We start from the raw sequence: 19,860 nt of genomic DNA, 5'->3' as shown, positions 1-19,860 counted from the left end.
CCTATGAAAAACAATCTCTCAGGTTTCTCAAATAGAAACAGAGAGACAATAAACTCTGGTTTCATCGATCATATACACTCAGAGTAACAAATGGATAGTATACCCCATCAAAACTACTATTTTTTAACTATTATTTATTTTCAGAGTCCAAGCTTCCAAGAGGACATAATGTATAAGCTGATATAACAAAATCTGTGATGTTCTGAGTACTCCTGATGGGGCTTTACCTAGAGGAAGATGCCCAAGAAAGTTTAACTTAGAGGTAACAAGACAATAGTATAAAATAGGCAACATAGCCATGCAAATATGCCACCACAAAAATGGCAAGCAAAGAGCTCTCGATGTGTATACTAAACTCTATGCCACAGATGGTCCTACAAATGTAATTATCTCTCCTTGTATAGTAAAGGCAGGGGACAGATATCTGGAACTATGCCCTTAGCAACACATTCACACACACTACTCTTTGCAAAATCAACAAGTAAAGGAGGCCACAGAGTAGAAGAGTAAATAATTGGCTCAAGTAATATTTCCTTATCATACATTTAGTCTAAAAGAACGTCAAAGAAAATTACAGACATTTTTACTTTTAAAGGTATGCTATGTCAATATGCAAAGACAGCAGGTTAAGTATCATATCACCTACATATTCAATACTAAGCACTCAAGAATAAAATTTGGTTTAAGGTGAATTTTGTACAAAAAGAACTCGTTATCAACAATGCCTTAGGTATTACTTAACAGGTATATAAGGATCAATTAGTGTTCTAAAAAAGAAAAACAATTACAATCTCTTAATTAAAGTTCAATTTTTAGTTTGATCATGAAAAATCGTAAGTCATCTTTAAGTAGATACATACCTTGATTATGAGTACTAAGACACAGGACTGAGGCTGGATCCCAGTTACAAACAGAAGACTGAAGTTTAACCATACAAATATATTTATAGCCACAAATGAGTAACCAAAGTTATCAAAATTAAAAAGTATCATTAAATTATCCGGCTGAAGGCTAATTCCCTGTTCTATATTATCCTGATCAAAAAAATTTTAAATGCTTTTTATAAATAAAAAGAAATCCTTATTATTCTTACAGATGAAAAATACCAAGAGTCCTTAAACTCAACCTTAATTCATCTAATAGGGAATTAAATTGTGACAGTAACAGTATCACTTAATAAAGGTATCATAGTTCCTAATTGTTTCACCACATGTGGAAGTATATTCTCAACGACATTGTGAGCAACTTGAGGGCTTTTTTTCTATTTTTAATTCCCCACAGCAACCAAGAAAAGCAAGAGGCATTTAATAAATAACTGTGGGCTAACTGATAGAGAGATACTCTGGTCAATGTAAATATATTTGTAATTCCATCAACAACACTTACTTGATAAACACCTTTAAAGCTACTGAAGAATTTATATTCTACTATATGGAAAAGATGTTTCACTTTCCTACCTGCTACCTTTGTACGAATTTGCATATTTTCCTGTAAAGTTGCCAGTGGTTCCAAATATTCTGGTGCTTTTCCAGCTATGACTTCTTGTAGTTTTGCATCCACCTGACTTAATCGTTCTTTATAAAGTCTTAATAAAGCAAAAATTAAGAAATTAATTTAAAAATTCCCAAAAAAGGCTAACAATCTGCCATTTCTTTATATTATTTCTTCCTAATATCATTCATATTCTAACAATCTGTCAAATGTATTTTTTCCTTGACCTCAACTGGAGAACTTTGTTATATTTGACTTCATGCACATAAACACAAAATAGACACCTGTCTATTTTTTTAAATCAGTGTCACTTTTTAATGGTTAATTCACAATACAAAAGATACAACTGAAATAACTACTTTTTGGCACTCTCATTTTTTTTTGTTTTGTTTTAACTGCAGAACAATAAATCAATTCTAAGAGAAAAGGTCATTTAAACACCGAGTTAAAAAAACAACAACAACAAAGAAATCATTTTGAATAGGTTAGATATAGGCATCACCAGTAAACAAAATAAATAATTCCCTGGCCTCTCTTCACCTCTCCTGAAAAGGAGTCAGTGTTACAATATTCAGCCTACTTAATTTTTTAAAAGAACAAAGAGGAAGTAGAATGATGAAGGTAACACCAATGGCTACAGAACCTGTGATGTGGCATATGCAGTTTGTCTCAACTGCAAATGAAGAACCTATAACAAAGTGAGTTGCTCAATGAACGAGGAAATGAAAAATGGGGCAGGAAGTCTCTGTTGCCCCTATTTATAAGACTACTTACAGATACTCTAACTTACCAGCTGTCACACTAATACGTTTTGTTTGATTACCTAAGATAGAGTATGTGAGACATCTCAGTATTTATTTTTAGCAATAATCCTGCAGGATAGAACTAACTCTTTTTAACAAAAAAGGTTAATATTGTCATCCTAATGAAAGGCACTTCTAATCCTGGTTTTATGGCATTTTAAGGATGTCTGAAAAAAGATCAAAGCATATTAACAATTTAAGACCATTTTGTAATTTTTTTTTTCACCATTTCTAACTTTTATTATAGGTGAATACGTCCTAATATGTCAGAAGTTTGGTACGCAGTAACTTCCAAAAGAAACCACTGACTTGCTTGTAGGTGTTAGTATAACTAGCTATTGGCTTTTGAAAACATCATGGTATCTAGCTTTCATATAAAATTCTACTCTTTCCTCCCGAAAATATAAACCAATACAATAAAGACAATCAATATTTATTGATTATAATTGATCATTATAATTAGCATAAGAGAATTATATAATGATTCTTAAGGAGCAAAGCAAGTTTGAATGTTAATGTAATAATTTTTTTTAAACAAAAGAGGAAAAAATTATCCGCATTAACTGCCAAAATAATACATTGTTCTTGTCTGGGCTAAATTTTTCTAAAATTCAAGAAACAATGATAAACAAATGTATAAAGTCAGAAAAGTACAACATGTTACTAATATTGTTTTAAATTATAACACAACATTAGACAAAATGCTAAAAAATTTGATACAAAGCATAACTATACCTAAAAAATATCAAATATATACAAAATATTGATAAGATAGACTGAATTTATGAACCAGCATCTTGAATGAAGAGGGTATATGAATTAATAATATTCAATTAACTAACCTTTTAAAAGAATAGATTCCTAAAAATCAGTAAAATTTCTATAACCTTGGGATTCAAGTATAAACACATCAAAGGCAAGGATCATGAGTCCCTCAGCAGCAACCATAACAATATTTACAAATGTTAGATGTCAAATACTAAAACAAATGGAAATTTGGATGGTATAAATTCCTCTATCTTTTGAAGAAGGTGGAAGAACTCACCTTCCACCACTATAGAAAATGCAAATGGTGGGTTTTCTGCCTTATGAAGGGAGTGCTACTGTGCCCTGTGGTATTAGAACAGGAGAAGCAGGATAATTATTATTATTTTATTATTATCATATTTTCCACCTTTTCTAAAGAGTATTTGAGACAGTTTACAGAGATACATGATACAATAGGATAAAAAAAACAAACAAGGCAATTGGGGCAAGAGGAAAAAGAGGTGATTATAAACCAGATACAAAGATTAATTTTTTGTGAAACATCTTTCTGAACACCAATCCCTTAAGAAAGAACTTTATGAAATAGTGGTCATGGGTCTACTTTTAATACTTTCAGAGATGAATGAAGCTGGTAGGGGGAACTGGCTGATGGTGGTAGTGAGCCATGACAGAGCAAAAATCAAGGCAACTGCCAGCCCCAAGATGAACAAGATCAGGCCTCATGACCAACTAGTGGCAAAGTTCCCTACGTAATACATTATACTAGAACTTAACAGTACTTTTCATTTCTTGGATAACCATAAAATACACTTTAAAAGCTCAATAGGTAAATCATAATTCATTGTATAAGTATTATTGAATCATCAATTACTTGTGCTAAAATATAAAAACACAAATTTGCTTCCTCTTTTCCAGAATGATCCTGAATGAACTCTCCACACTGACCAAATAATAGAATCTTTGGGGATCTAAATTAATTTTAATTTAAAATTAGTAATATAAATCTTTGAAAAACTTGGTATAATTTTTTTTTCTAAAGTCAAAATTTTAAATTTTAGATTACTTTGGATTACTTATATTAATTTGTTGCACTAGCATGGAACATTATCTATACATTCATCTCTAATACCAATGAAAATTAAGATGAGAAATGGCATAAACAGCAGGATTCATATTGTAAACAAATTTGTCCCATTTTAGTCTGGCAATTCCAGATATAGTAAATGGGTTTTCATCTCTTATTTCGGTCTTCCTAGGGAAGTAGAAGAAAAAGAATAAGCAGCAAAATTATGAATAATTTATAAACTGAAGAGTCAGCTTCTGAATAAATTAAGGTGTCTATATTCTCAGAAGTTTCTCTCTTTCATTTACGTCCCCAGTATGTAGCTATGCCCTGTGACCATGCCAGCAAGTTCCAAAGTGAAAGTTCTCCTTTAAGATGTTTTTTAAACTTTTTTTTTATTGATATGTAGTTGATTATACATATTTGTGGGGTACAGAGTTGAATATCAATACCTGTGTACAGTGTGTGATGATCAGATTAGGATAATTAGCCTATTCATCATTACAAAACATAATAATTTCTTTGTGTTAAGGACATTTGATCTCCTAATAGTTGAAGCCTCTTTCAGATCAGTCAGTCCCATAAAATACAAAAGGGAAAATAGTTGGGACTGAATGTAATTGCTCTTGTGCCAATATAAATGTGACACAGTGGAGATTCAGTGACAATGACCTTCTAAAGTTACTACTTACTGATCTTTGAGATCGGTAAACTGTTTTTCAAGATTGGACATTTCATCTAAACATTCCATTCTTCTTCTTTCACAATCTTCATCGTCCATTTCTGTTAATAAAAAGGCAAATATCAAAGATAAAATTAATTTTATATTTCAAATATATCTAAATGTTAAATAGAAAAAAAACTGTAATATGAAGTTGGATGTGTAAGGCCTATATTAAGCCTTAAGAGAAAATAAAAAACATCTAAAATAATTTCTACGACAGAATGCAATTAAAATACAAATAAAAGTTAAAACTCTAGCAGTCTCTAGACCCTCTTATTTTTATCCATTTTTAAATAATTTTAAAAGACTGACTATAAGCTATGACTATAAAGTGATTAACCCACTCTTGGCTTGTTTTCTACCAGCTCACCAGAACTTAGCACCAAAATGTTTGTGTCCTTATAAAGGTTAACATTGCTCAAAAACACTTGAAATTCTTCTTTCAGAACTGCTCACGTGACTGATTTGCCCATCGCATAAAAAAGACAACTAATCTCATTATGTTTTCCACAGGATATCTTGGTCTGCCACTCTCATGCTCCCATTGTTCCCACTCCCTAAATTACTGTCAGTTAGTGAGAAAGAAGCAAACGAGGAGAAAAACAAGCAAACTTTTTAAGGAAAGCAACTGTTAATTACCAGGTCTGTCCTATATTCCACATCTTCTATTTTTACATCACATATATTCAACACATCAAAATAACTGAAGCGCAAAATGATCTGCATCTTGATCTTCATCAAATAAAGGTCAAACTATGAGAAAGAGTTAAATTATGTTTGGTTATTTTCATAGAGCAAGGAAGTATGTGATTCATTTTTTAAAATTTTCTAAACATATTAAAAATATTTCTGACTCCTTGGCTATTTAAAATTTGGTCCCTCAAGATGACTCACTCCCCAAGTTCTCTGGAAATCAGAGATTTTTCTGTAGCCTTAGGATCTACTCAGTACCAAGGTCTGAGAAGAATAAAACTATGGAAGTTTAACATGCAAGACATAATGGTAGAATAGAGATGCTTTTACAAGAGGCAAAACTGCAAGATGTATTTAAATAATTTCTTTGCACTTTAAAAATTTGACTTGTAGTTCATATTTTTATTAAATTCTTTCCAAATTAAGTTATCCATTATTTTCTGGGATATAATAAAAACAAATTAAAAATCAAAGTAGTCACCATTAAAATTCTAGGGGGAGAATTTAAACAAATAGATGCAATTTTGTGAGATCCTAGCTCCCATCAAAAAAGCAAAGAACACTTGAAGATAAATGCTTTACAGATCTAGGAAATGTATACAAATACAGTGTAGACGTTCTTCTTTCTCTATAATCCCCACTTTTGAAGTTTCACCTACTTTCGTGGTTAGATAGATGACTTCCAAATTATTCTTCCCATCTCAGGCAGGTTCCAATGCCACATTTCCATCTGTCAGTGTCCATTCTTACTTAAATAGTCCACCATCACTTCAAAAACAACATGTGTAAAATATTCTAACTTCCATCTTAAATCTTTTCTTGTTTTGCCACGTTTGACGGCTGGCCAGTACAGGGATCGAACCCTGGACCTTGGTGGTATCAGCACCACACACTAACCAACTGAGCTAATCAGCCAGCCCAATCTCAAATATTTTACTTTTATATTTCTGTTGATGCTACCACCATTGTCCTTGTATCTGGGTTTTTCTCTTACCTTCATTCCTAAACTTGCATTCATTAATCGTGTTTTGGGCTTTCTTTGAAATCTTTCACATCTATATTTTCCTTTTCCTTTCCTAGCTCAAGTCCTTCTCCCAACCCTTGCTCTTTTGAATAGGCCTTAAGCTCTGGCCTTTGCACTTTTTTTTTTTTTTACATTCCTTCCCCTATAGGAACACCCAACCATTACCACCCCAATCCAAATTCTACTCATTCTTCAAGATATTAAGGTAATCCCACTTTATTCAACTAGCTTTTTGCGGACAACCCAATTCTGAAAAGAGTTCTTCTGTCTCTGAATTTCTACAGCATTGTTTATAGTTAAGCATTCATCTGGCAATTTAATCAAGTAGTAACTTATGACAGCTCTTTAATTGAGAACAGATCATAACTATTTATTTATACCTCATACTGAGTAGCACCCAGTGCTGCACAAAGAAGTTACTCATAAACATTTATTTTTGGACGGCTGATTTACTGATTAAAATTACACCCTTCCATGGAGATTTGCTTTGAACGGGACACCTGAAAAGAGGGCATGGGAGTGGGTAATAATAGACTGTCATTGATCTGTCACCAACGCTTCCTTTACATGGCCAAAATCAGGCCAAGCCAAAGAAGTAAGTCTCATCCCCATCATATGAACAGAAAGAAAAGAATCCAAATAACCACCAATCCATTTACATTTGAAGAACCCGTCCTAAAAGTTTGCAAAATGGGCCGAGCCCGTGGCGCACTTGGTAGAGTGCTGCGCTGGGAGCGCGGCGACGCTCCCGCCACGGGTTCGGATCCTATATAGGACTGACCCGTGCACTCACTGGCTGAGTGCCGGTCACGAAAAAACGACAAAAAAAAAAAAAAAAAAAAAAAAAAAAGTTTGCAAAATGTATTTGTGGTGTTAATCTGCCCTCCCCACTCCCCACTCCTACTCGCCCCCCCCCCAAAAAAGAAAAAAATCTGAACCAACTCAAAGTTAGAAAAGACCTAAGGGAAGAATAGATTTGGAGAATTTCAACGCTGTCAAAAATCGACCGATTTATAAGCACATGAAAATCCCAAATCACCCCTGATGTTAGTTCCCTTCCTCTCAGTTTTGAAAACTTCAGGGAGATACTTACTATAAACGGGACAGCTCCCAAGTTAGCCTCCGAAAGAGCACTGATGTAAAGTGCTGACTGACGGGCTGACTTGGAAGCTGAGGTTAGTTAGTTCTAAGCCAACCAGGGACCGATAGAAATCTACCTTCGCCCCTGACAACCCACCCACGCTGAGAAGTAAGAGTTGCAAAGTGGAAAAAATAAGGAAAGAGGTCTGTGGTCTGCGGAGAGGAGGCGTTTTCTGGGTCTCCCAGACAAGCTGCGGGGTGTTCACAGCCTGGGTTTGTAGCCCCGGGGCACTGCCGGGATGTCCCAAGGGCTGGCACCACCCTGAGCAGGACGGCACCATGTCCCGGAGCTGGGCGAGCCCAGGCCCGCGCCAGCCCCGCCGAGAGGACCCGCTTGGAGCCGGCAGCTCCCCGAGACCAGTCCGGGTGCAGCAGAGGGCAGGGAGCCAGTCTCCGCCCCTTCCCTCTTTCTCCTCCCCGCTCTCCCAGCAGGACGCAGCTGCCTGACGTGCGGAGAGCGGCCTGTCGAGCGCCGGGCGCGAGGACCCCGGGTCCCATGCCCACTGAGTCGCGCACCTGAGCTATCTCCATCCTCGGAGACCGACGAGCTCTCCGTGTCCTCGTCCTCAGAACTGCTCCCCTCGTTTTCGGCGTAGTCCACCTCCATTTCATCATGATGGTTGGTCTCCTTCTTATCCCCTCGGGAATGGACCGGCATTTTCCAGCCGCGCCGTCGCTTCCCACACCCGGCGCCCAGCCCGGCCACCGCCACTTCAGTGAAGGGCGCGCGGAACGCCCCGACCCACCCAGCGGCCGAGCCTGCTCTCGACCCCCTCTGCTCCTCCCCTCCCCCTGCCCGGGCCTCACAACCTAACCCGCAGAGCCTGCGCTGGGAGCTCTGCCATTGGTGGAGGTCTTCTACCGAGCCGGAGGGCGGGGCTTGCCGTGCTCGGGCATGGTTGGTTGCCCGTAATCACGGCACGGCCTTCCGGTGTGTGTCGGGAGTTGTAGTCCTTAGTGCTCAGACCCGCAGAGGCCACCGGCCTCTATGCCTCAGCAGGCAGGATCTCTTCTTCCTTCTGGACTTCAAGTCCCACAAGGCACAAAACCTGACACACTCGTTCTCAGTTTATAAACTAAACAGAAACAGATTGCGCGAATTTGGTCTGTATTTATTCTTTTCCCGCCAAGTGATTGTCTGACCTGCCTTGGCTACCCAAGATGTTACTGTCAGATGTGAAAAGGTCTTTTGCCTGAAAGGGTCTTTGCCTGCGCTTTGAGCCCGGGGAGCTTGAGAACTCTCTTTTACCTAAGTACTGTACTTTTAATACCGCTAATAAACTATTATATTGAATTAGTAACGGTAGACGATTACTTGCACTTTCTATGTTACACAAAAATCTTTAAGTTCCTGAAACTTTTGCAATCAGTAATACAGAAGGGAAGGAAGTTTTATCTTGGCATTTTCAATCTTGTACTTTTGCATTCATTTTTTGCCAAATGCAGCCGGAAGATGCTACCAGCCTTAATTTAACTTCAGTTTTCTCAAAGACAGGGTACATAGACAACAAAGACTCAATAAGTATCATAATAATAATAAATCATATTAATTGACCACTTTAACTCTATATCAGGTATTTTGGTAATCTCATTACATGGGTTATATTGTGTGTAATTCTCAGTTTAATAGCCCTGAGGTAGGTGCTACTATTATCCCCATCTTACAGATAAGAACACTTCCTTTGCAGACAAATCTTAAACTCTATTTTACCCATTATAAAGGCAGGGCTGCTTCTTGAAGTGGCAATTTGCTATTGAAAGATATTTCATAGAATATTGTGGACTGTACAGCATTTCTTCCTCAATCACGAGATCCAAAGACATTTGATGGAGAATGTAAGAATACCCAGGCATAACTGCATTAAAGTCAGATTTGTAGAACTGGCCAGTTAGCTCAGGTAGTTAGAGCATGGTGTTATAACACCAAAGTCAAGGGCTAAGATCCCTGTACCAGTCAACCGCCAAAAAATAAGTAAAGTCAGATTTGTAATTTAATGACAAAAAATATTTCAAGAGCTATATATCTCCTACTATGTAAAGTCGAAATTAAGGGACTTTTATTACTTACTGTCAATCTACTTCTCCCCTTCTCACTATATTATCCAAAACCAAACTCCTTATAATTGCTAAACACACAAGCTGTTTCCCATCTCAGTGTCTTTGCACATTCTATTCCCTTTGCAACCCCCTTTCTTTCCTTTTCTTTTGCAAAGCCACTTTCTTGACCACACACATCACTAACAGCACCTCCACCATTTAGGACACACTTGTGTTCTTTCAGGCTACTGCTGTAATTTGTACTTTGCAACTTTGTACTTGTTTCTATCATACTGTATTATGAATTGTTTAGCAAATGTATCTCACCTATTGGATTTCGAGTTCCTTGAGAGCAGGAATTGTCTTAGTCTAGGATACAAATTCAAAGGCATGCAGTAGTCAGGCAGTAAAGTTAAAAGATGAAACTTTATGTGAGTGTATGGACTGAAGGGGGCAGCTGCTTTCCACTCCAGCCAGTTGTTACTACCTGAGAATTCTGGCATAAGACTGTCAAACCGATTTTCAAGAGAAACCGGAAATTTAGATCTCTATGTGGAATATCCAGATTTGTAAATATTATCTCAAGTGGGGTTTTTTGCTTTGTTTTGTTTTTCTTAAACTCCATATCAAACAAAAACAGCTGTGGGTAAAATCCCTGGCCTCTGTTAATCTTTGTTATATCAACTAGCAGAGTTTGTACTAAGTAGTAACAATAGCTTAGATTTCTTGTCACTATGTGCCAAGGAGTGTCATGTGCTTTAAGTATGTTACTTCATTTAAGCCTCATAACAACCCTATGAGGTAGATACTATTATGCCTTCCATTTTATATATAAGGAAACTGAGGCACAGAGCCGTTAGATACTTGGCCAAGGTCACACAGCTAATGAGGAGCAGATTTAACATTTGAACTTGGGTAGTCTAACATCAGAGCCTGCATGCAATGACTGGCATACAATGCTGTTCTAGAAAGTGGTGCTTTCTGTTTCTGCTTGCTCTTCAAGGAAAAACAGAAGGAAGTTGGACAGGAGGAGGCATGGGTTCTAGACATGGTTCTCCTAGAAACTAGCTGATTAAGTTTTGCAAACCACATAATCTCTGGTCAGTTGTAAGATGAGATGGTTGCATTATGTTATCTTTACGTTTTTTGTTGGGGGCTGGCTGGTACAGGGATCTGAACCCTTGACCTTGGTGTTATAAGACCACTCTAACCAACTGAGCTAACCAGCCAGCCTCATTATGTTATCTTTAAGTTCTCTTCCAGCTTTAAAATTCTTTAATTCATCATTAAATTAGTGTTTAAGGCAGACAGAAAAATAGGAGATTATGCAGTTAGAGTTCCCTGATAGTATTTTGCCTAAGGGAAGAGTTTCTTTCCCCTCTTCCAAACAGATTTTAGAAAAGATGTATAAGAAGCGTAAGAGGAACCGTAAGGGAAAAAAGTTAATGAGGTAAAAAAGAATATTGTCAATATAGAAAATACAAATTATTATGAAGAAAACTATGACAGCAGAATGAAGTTTCCTCAATAAAGGCAGCTAAAGAGGTAGTAATAATGTCTTACATTTATGGAGCACTTTACATTTTACATAGGGCTTACACACACATCAGATACACTTTAAGTTTCACTTTTTATTAATCCATTCATATTTACACATTTATTGAGGGCCCTCTGGAACTCATCGTAAGAAAAATGGTCAGTCATCAGCAAAATCTCCTATATCTTCATCCTTTTCTCTGAACTGTCCCTTCAGCTTCCTCTTTTTCTAAAGGAAATATGGCTCTCACTTAGGACCCTGTTTCTTGTATCCCTCCTCCCATTGAGACTTGTCATGGAGTAGGTGTGGGCTTGTTCTTTCCAGATAATCCTCTCCCTCCTCCATAAAAACTCCCAGCTTGTTATCAGGATATGCCACACAGTATCTCTACTTACCCCCAGGATCAATCCCCATCATTTTAGCTCCTGGCTCAGTGTCATTCTCTCCAAAGGTATGCCTATCATAATTCTTGGTCATCTTAGTATTCATGTAGATGATCCCATACTACTACATTTCATTACTGGGCTTGCTCTTGTACAAAGCATAAAGTAATATTGACATTTTCTTTCTAGTTTTCCTCCCATAGCTTCTTTGGGGTATACTTTTTTTCTAATTGGTTTTATTGATATTTTAATATTACATAATTTAAACACATAGAAAGGCACTCAAAATATTGTATATGTAACACAGTACCTACCTCTAAGCTTTGTCAAACCTTAGCATTTTACCACATTTGTTTCAGACCCTTCTCAATCCCAATTCTCTCCTTCCCTTTCCAAAGTACCCATTATCCTGCTTTTGGTGCTATTGATTATCATGCGTGTGTGCATACTATTTTTGTATATGTATGTATCCATAAGTAATATATAGTATTGTTTAGCATGTTTTAAAGTGCTCATATTTTAAAATGGTGTCGTATACTACCTGTTATGCTACAATTTAACTTTTTCCTCAGTGATGTTTTTGAGATTTATCCATGATGATACAGGTAGCTGTAATCCAGTTATTTTTACCTACTCTAACATATTCCATTGAGTAAATATATTCCATTGAATGAATACTACAAATTACCCATCCACCTGTTAATGAACATGTGGCTTGCTATGAATGTTTTTCATTATTCAAAACAGTCGCCTCAATGAACACTGTTGTATATTTCTTTTCAGGCACGTGAGAATTTCTCTAGGTCAGTGGTCTCCAAAGTGGGGCCTGTGTATCCTAGCACTATATCCTTGGAGGCAGGAAGGAAATATTAAAACTTCTATTTTGAGGGGCTGGCCTGTGGCTCACTTGGGAGAGTGTGGTGCTTTCAACACCAAGGTAAAGGGTTCAGATTCCCCTTACTAGCAAGCTGCCAAAAAAATAAAACTTGCATTTTTAAGATTTTCAATTTCATCTTTGTTTGGAATAAAGTAAATATAGGGAAGCAGCTAGAATTCCATTTTTTACTCTGATTTACCCTCATTATGTTCCTTGCGCTTGCTTGTTTTTAATCAGCAGAGCCTGCCTCCAAAGGAAAGCAAACTTAATTCCAAGCTCCACCACATGGTGGGGCTGAGACATCAGCTACACAATACACAAACATTGTCACTACTGATTGACTCAGGCCAGAGAGGCTGGTATCTGGAAAAGCAAAGGCAGGAGACCAGAAGCTGCAACTAATAGCTAGTACTCAGTCATTAGTTAACTCAGGGCAAACACTTTTACAACTCAAACTAAAGGGGCTTAGAAAAAGAGAGAGAGAGAGAGAGAGAGAGAGAAAGAAAGAAAAAAAGAAAAGGGGCTTTAGTGACCTACACTGACACCAAGATGAAACCAATTTATAATTATACTAATTACAGTAAATGGGACTATGATTTCAATTGTTTAAGAATGAAACAAGGGCTGGCCAGAGGCTCACTTGGGAGAGTGTGGTGTTGATAACACGGAGGTCAAGGGTTCAGATCTTCTTACTGGTCAGCCACCAAAAAATTTTTTTTAATTAAAAAAGAATGAAACAACCTAAAGGTGCTTGAAATAGCCTCTGTTCACTTGTATAAGACCAACCCTTACACTAATTCTCTATTTGCAGAAATTAGTTCTGGAATTAGTTCAACTATGAATTTGATAACATCTCTTTGTCAGTGTAGGTCAGGAGGTTCATTGGTAAGCAAAACAGACACAGCCTTTTCTCCAAGATCTTCTTCACAGATCTTGGAGAAAAATAGAGAGAAATGTTAAACAGCTATACAAACTGAGGTATGCTTTCTGATGGTGTTATGAGAATATCACACAGCGTAGGTATAAGGTAAGGCCTCTCTAAAGAAGTAATATTTCAGCTGGGTAGGAGTTAGCCCAGCTAGGAGTAGAAGGAGGAACATTATAAACTGAGAGGATAGCCTATTTAAAGGTCCTAAAGTAGGAAAGAGCTTGGCATATTCATGTTTGAGGAACAGCCCACTGTGGGTGGCTATTAATGTTCAAGGGTGAAAAGGGCACAAGGTGAGATTGGTGAGACGGGCAAAGGCCTGTTAGATTATGGTAAGTAAATCTGATTTTTTAAAAATCCTAAATGAAATAGGTTGTTATTGGGAAGTTTGTAAAAAGGGATGATAAAATTAGATTAGTAATAAGATCATATTGATTTGAGATTAGAGCTTTTAAAAAGATCACTGGTTGCTTAGTGGAAATGGATTGGATAGCAAAAAGGGAAAGGAATAAATCAATCAGATGTTGAGGTAAGATATATTAGCAGTTTGGATGGGATATAGGCTGTGTGGTGAAAATAAACAGACAAATTTGAGATATTTGGGAGGTAAACATAGTCAAAACTTAGTAATGGATTAAATTTGGGGATTGAGAGAGAGAATACAGGATATTGTTTATTTCCCATCTCTCTGTATTTGACTCATTTCCTCTTGCTATAAATAATGTCAGCAACCTTTGTTTCATCAAATCTCTGTAACAAATTTTGCTTAAGAAATTCTATATTCATTGTGTATGATTTCCAGCTCTCACTGTTCTTAATCAATCATATTTCATTTAATACTCCTTGACTTGTGTGTAAATGTGATGTTTTCTCTAAAAATTAAAAATCAAAGGTAAGCACAATAAATTATGATCTATGAAATTACAACAGAAAGAAATTACAAAATATATCGACATTGGAACGAATTTGCAAAAGCAATGATGGGCAAAATGACTGGTACCTTAGCATAAAGGCAATGGTATCAAACTGTACTATTATACTTTATTTTTGCAAAAATATGTGCGAAATACTCATGTCTGAGTAATATTCATTGAATTCTTTACTGTCACAAACAGTTTTTAAAAAGAAAAGCCAGTTTCACTTAAGAATGTCCTTGATGAAGCAGAAAAATTATTCTTTATGAAATTCTAAGCATTATGTACACATCTTTTTAATATTTTCTGTGACAAAATGAGAAGTTAGCATAAAGTATAAATCCTTCCCCATACAGGCCAGCCACCAAAAAAAAAAAAAAAATACCAGTGCTGCATACTGAAGTACATGGCTCTTGTAAGGAAAAACACTGGTGCAATTAAGGTGTGAGCTGACCTAACAACTTTATTCAAGGAATGCCATTTTTACATGGAAGAACTCACAGATAAACTATATTTATTTAGATGCTGGTATTTCGCAGATATTTTTGCAAAAATAAAGCAAGTCTGTCACTTTCAGGAAAAAATTGACAGTATTTGCAACCAAGGATAAATTCAACCTTCCAAGTGAAAATTAGAAATTTGCAAAACTTTCAGGGGCCAGCCTGTGGCTCACTTGGGAGAGTGTGGTGCTGATAATACCAAGGCCACGGGTTCAGATCCCTACATAGGAATGGCCAGTTAGCTCACTTGGGAGAGTGTGGTGCTGACAACACCAAGTCAAGGGTTAAGATCTCCTTACCGGTCATCTTTTAAAAAAAAAAAGAAAGAAAGAAAGAAAGAAATTTGCAAAACTTTTATTTACAACGGTGAGCATGACAACTTTCCAATACTTAAAGGATTTTTGATGTATGTGATTTTTTTATGTTGTTTCATACAATGGGCTAACATTTAAAAGATCTGTATAACTCAGTGAACAATTATTTTGACAAATGCATAATGTTACAAAATTATGCCTGGGTAAAAATGATCTATTCGAAATGCAAGATTTTAATGTAAAGAATACAAAAAGTTTACTGATATGCTTTCATATTCCATACTGCAACTATCTTTAAGAAACTACCACTTCTTGACTTTTAGTGTAGCATCCACAATTATCTGAAAAAGATATTATTATAGCTTTCCAACAGCATATACATGAAGCTAGCTTTTCTTCATATATTTCAACCAGAACATATTACATCATAAGAATCCAGTTCTCTTCTATTAAGCCACACTTTAAAGAAATTTGCAAAAAAACCCAGTAAAACAATGACTCTGTTCCTCATTAAATATTTTTATTTAAAAATATATTTTTAAGTTTTTCATAAATGTTTGTTCATAATACATTTTTCCACAAAAGCATGAATGTTATCCTGCAATAATTTATCAGTTATTTTTAAGTGATTTTAAAATTTCTCAAGTTTAATTTCTTAAATAGATTGTTTTTTTTTTTTTTCTTTATTTTATCGATATACAATGTGGTTGATTATTGTGGCCCATTACCGAAACCTCCCTTCCTCCTCCCTCTCCCCCCTCCCTCCCACCAATGTCTTTTCTGTTTGCTTGTCCTATCAACTTCAAGTAATTGTAGTTCTTATGTCTTCTTCCCCCCCCCCGCCCCGGGTTTCTGTGTGTGTGTGTGTGTGTGAATTTATTTATTTATTTTTAGCTCCCACCAATAAGTGAGAACATGTGGTATTTCTCTTTCTGTGCCTGACTCGTTTCACTTAATATAATTCTCTCAAGGTCCATCCATGTTGTTGCAAATGGCAGTATTTCATTTGTTTTTATAGCTGAGTAGTATTCCATTGTGTAGATATACCACATATTCCGTATCCACTCATCCGATGATGGACATTTGGGCTGGTTCCAACTCTTGGCTATTGTAAAGAGTGCTGCGATGAACATTGGGGAACAGGTATACCTTCGACTTGATGATTTCCATTCCTCTGGGTATATTCCCAACAGTGGGATAGCTGGGTCATATGGCAGATCTATCTGCAATTGTTTGAGGAACCTCCATACCATTGTCCATAGAGACTGCACCATTTTGCAGTCCCACCAACAGTGTATGAGAGTTCCTTTTTCTCTGCAACCTCGCCAGCATTTATCGTTCAGAGTCTTTTGGGTTTTAGCCATCCTAACTGGGGTTAGATGGTATCTCAGTGTAGTTTTGATTTGCATTTCCCGGATGCTGAGTGACGTTGAGCATTTTTTCATATGTCTCTTGGCCATTTGTATATCTTCCTTAGAGAAATGCTTACTTAGCTCTTTTGCCCATTTTTTAATTGGGTTGCTTGTTTTTTGCTTGTAAAGTTGTTTGAGTTCCTTGTATATTCTGGATATTAATCCTTTGTCAGATGTATATTTTGCAAATATTTTCTCCCACTCTGTTGGTTGTCTGTTAACTCTGTTAATTGTTTCTTTTGCTGTGCAGAAGCTCTTTAGTTTGATGTAATCCCATTTGTTTATTTTTCCTATGGTTGCCCATGCTTTTGGGGTCGTATTCATGAAGTCTCTGCCCAGTCCTATTTCCTGAAGTGTCTCTCCTATGTTTTCTTTAAGAAGTTTTATTGTTTCAGGGTTTATATTTAATTCTTTAATCGATTTTGAGTTGACTTTAGTGTATGGTGAAAGGTATGGGTCTAGTTTCATTCTCCTGCATATTGATATCCAGTTCTTCCAGAACCATTTGCTAAAGAGGCAGTCTCTTCCTCAGTGTATAGGCTTGGTGCCTTTGTCAAAGATCAGATAGCTGTAGGTTTGTGGGTTGATTTCAGGATTCTCTATTCTATTCCATTGATCAGTATGTCTGTTTTTATGCCAGTACCATACTGTTTTGGTTATTATAGCTTTGAAGTATAGTTTAAAGTCAGGTAATGTTATGCCTCCAGCTTTATTTTTTTTGCTCAGCGTTCCTTTGGCTATGCGTGGTCTTTTATTATTCCATATAAATGTCTGGATAGTTCTTTCCATTTCTGAGAAAAATGTCATTGGAATTTGGATGGGGATTGCATTAAATTTGTATAGAACTTTGGGTAGTATGGACATTTTCACTATGTAGATTCTTCCAATTCAAGAGCATGGGATATCTTTCCATCTTCTTGTATCCTCTCTAATTTCTCTCAGCAGTGGTTTGTAGTTCTCATTATAGAGATTTTTCACATCCTTGGTTAACTCAATTCCTAAGTATTTTATTTTTTTGGTAGCTATTGTAAATGGGCAGGCTTTCTTGATTTCTCTTTCTGCATGTTCACTATTGGAGAATAGAAATGCTACTGATTTTTGTGTGTTGATTTTGTATCCTGCTACTTTGCTGAAGTCATTTATCACCTCCAAGAGTTTTTTTTGTAGAGGTTTTAGGCTGTTCGATATATAGGATCATGTCATCTGCAAACAGGGACAGTTTGACTTCATCTTTTCCAATCTGGATGCCCTTTATTTCCTTCTCTTCTCTGATTGCTCTGGCTAGTACTTCCAACACTATGTTGAATAGGAGTGGTGAGAGTGGGCATCCTTGTCTAGTTCCTGTTCTTAAAGGAAAAGCTTTCAGCTTTTCCCCATTCAGGATGATATTGGCAGTGGTTTTATCATATATGGCTTTAATTATGTTGAGATACTTTCTGTCTATGCCTAACTTATAGAGGGTCTTTGTCATGAATGAGTGCTGAACTTTATCAAATGCTTTTTCAGCATCTATAGAGATGATCATATGGTCCTTGTGTTCGATTTTATTAATATGGTGTATCACATTTATTGATTTGCGTATGTTGAACCAACCTTGCATCCCTGGGATGAATCCCACTTGATCGTGGTGAATAATTTTACGTATGTGTTGCTGTATTCTGTTTGCTAGTATTATAGTGAGGATTTTTGCATCTATATTCATCAAGGATATCGGCCTGTAATTTTCTTTTTCGGTTATATCTTTACCTGGTTTTGGTATCAGGATGATGTTTGCTTCATAGAATGAGTTTGGGAGATTTGCGTCTGTTTCAGTCTTTTGGAATAGTTTTTAAAGAATTGGTGTCAATTCCTCTTTGAATGTTTGGTAAAATTCTGCTGTGAATCCATCTGGTCCTGGGCTTTTCTTTGTTGGGAGCTTTCTGATAACAGCTTCAATCTCCTTTACTGTTATTGGTCTGTTCAGATTTTCTATATCTTCATGGCTCAGTTTTGGGAGCTTTTGTGTGTCCGGAAATTTATCCATTTCCTCCAGATTTTCAAACTTGTTGGTGTATAGTTGTTTATAGTAGTCTCGAATGATTCCTTGTATTTCAGATGAATCAGTTGTAATATCACCTTTTTCATTTCTAATTTTTATTTGAATCTTCTCTCTTCTTTTTTTTGTTAGCCATGCTAATGGTTTGTCAATTTTATTTATCTTTTCAAAAAACCAACTTTTTGATTCATTGATCTTTTGTATTGTTTTTTGGGTTTCAATTTCATTCAGTTGTGCTCTGATCTTAATGATTTCTTTATGTCTGCTAACTCTAGGTTTGGATTGTTCTTGTTTTCCTAGATCTTTAAGGTGAAGTGTTAGGTTGTTCACTTGCCATCTTTCCATTCTTCTGAGGTGAGCATTTAATGCAGTAAATTTCCCCCTTAATACTGCTTTTGCAGTATCCCACAGGTTTTGGTATGATGTATCATTATTTTCATTAGTTTCAATAAATTTTTTGATTTCCTGCTTGATTTCTTCTTGGGCCCATATGTCATTAAGTAGAATGCTGTTTAATTTCCATATGTTTGTATATTTTCCAGAATTTTGTTTGTTATTGATTTCTAATTTTAATCCATTGTGGTCTGAGAAAATACATGGGATAATTCCATTTTTTTGAATTTGTTGAGACTTGATTTGTGACCTAATATGTGATCTATCCTGGAGAATGATCCATGTGCTGATGAGAAGAATGAATATTCTGAGGTTGTTGGATGGAATGTTCTGTAGATATCTGCCAGTTCCAATTGGTCTAGAGTATTGTTTAGATCTTGTGTTTCTCTGCTGATTCTTTGCCTAGATGATCTGTCCAATATTGACAGTGGAGTGTTCAGGTCCCCTGCTATTATGGTATTAGTGTCTATTTCCTTCTTTAGGTCTAATAGAGTTTGTATTATAAATCTGGCTGCTCCAACATTGGGTGTGTACATATTTATGATTGTTATGTCTTCTTGATGGATCAGTCCTTTTATCATTATGTAGTGTCCCTCGTTGTCTCTTTTTATGGTTTTTAGTTTAAAGTCTACTTTGTCAGATATAAGAATAGCTACTCCAGCTCGTTTTTCTTTTCTGTTTGCATGGTAAATCTTTTTCCATCCTTTCACTCATAGTCAATGTGAGTCTTTATGGGTGAGGTGGGTCTCTTGTAGGCAGCATATAGTTGGGTCCTCCTTTTTAATCCAGTCAGCCAGTCTGTGTCGTCTGATTGGGGAATTTAA

The 19,860-nt window shown here is 36.3% G+C and overlaps 1 protein-coding gene across 2 annotated transcripts in view; it reads right to left on the bottom strand.

The window, feature by feature from the left end:
• The window catches only part of BRMS1L (BRMS1 like transcriptional repressor), a 37,932-nt gene extending 29,440 nt beyond the window's left edge, over positions 1–8,492 (bottom strand). For both annotated transcript variants that reach the window (XM_063090333.1, XM_063090334.1), the window contains exons 1-3: positions 8,223–8,492; positions 4,818–4,908; positions 1,458–1,585 (exon numbers count right to left, since the gene is read on the bottom strand). In XM_063090333.1, coding sequence (XP_062946403.1) covers positions 1,458–1,585; positions 4,818–4,908; positions 8,223–8,364 — 361 coding nt within the window. In that variant the 5' untranslated portion in view covers positions 8,365–8,492. The remainder of the gene's footprint in view (positions 1–1,457; positions 1,586–4,817; positions 4,909–8,222) is intronic.
• Positions 8,493–19,860: the final 11,368 nt, after the last annotated feature.

The sequence above is a fragment of the Cynocephalus volans genome, chromosome 3, assembly GCF_027409185.1.
Source record: "Cynocephalus volans isolate mCynVol1 chromosome 3, mCynVol1.pri, whole genome shotgun sequence".
NCBI lineage: Eukaryota > Metazoa > Chordata > Mammalia > Dermoptera > Cynocephalidae > Cynocephalus > Cynocephalus volans.
Note: the sequence above shows the minus strand (reverse complement) of the source record. Positions and strands in the feature narration are given on the sequence as shown.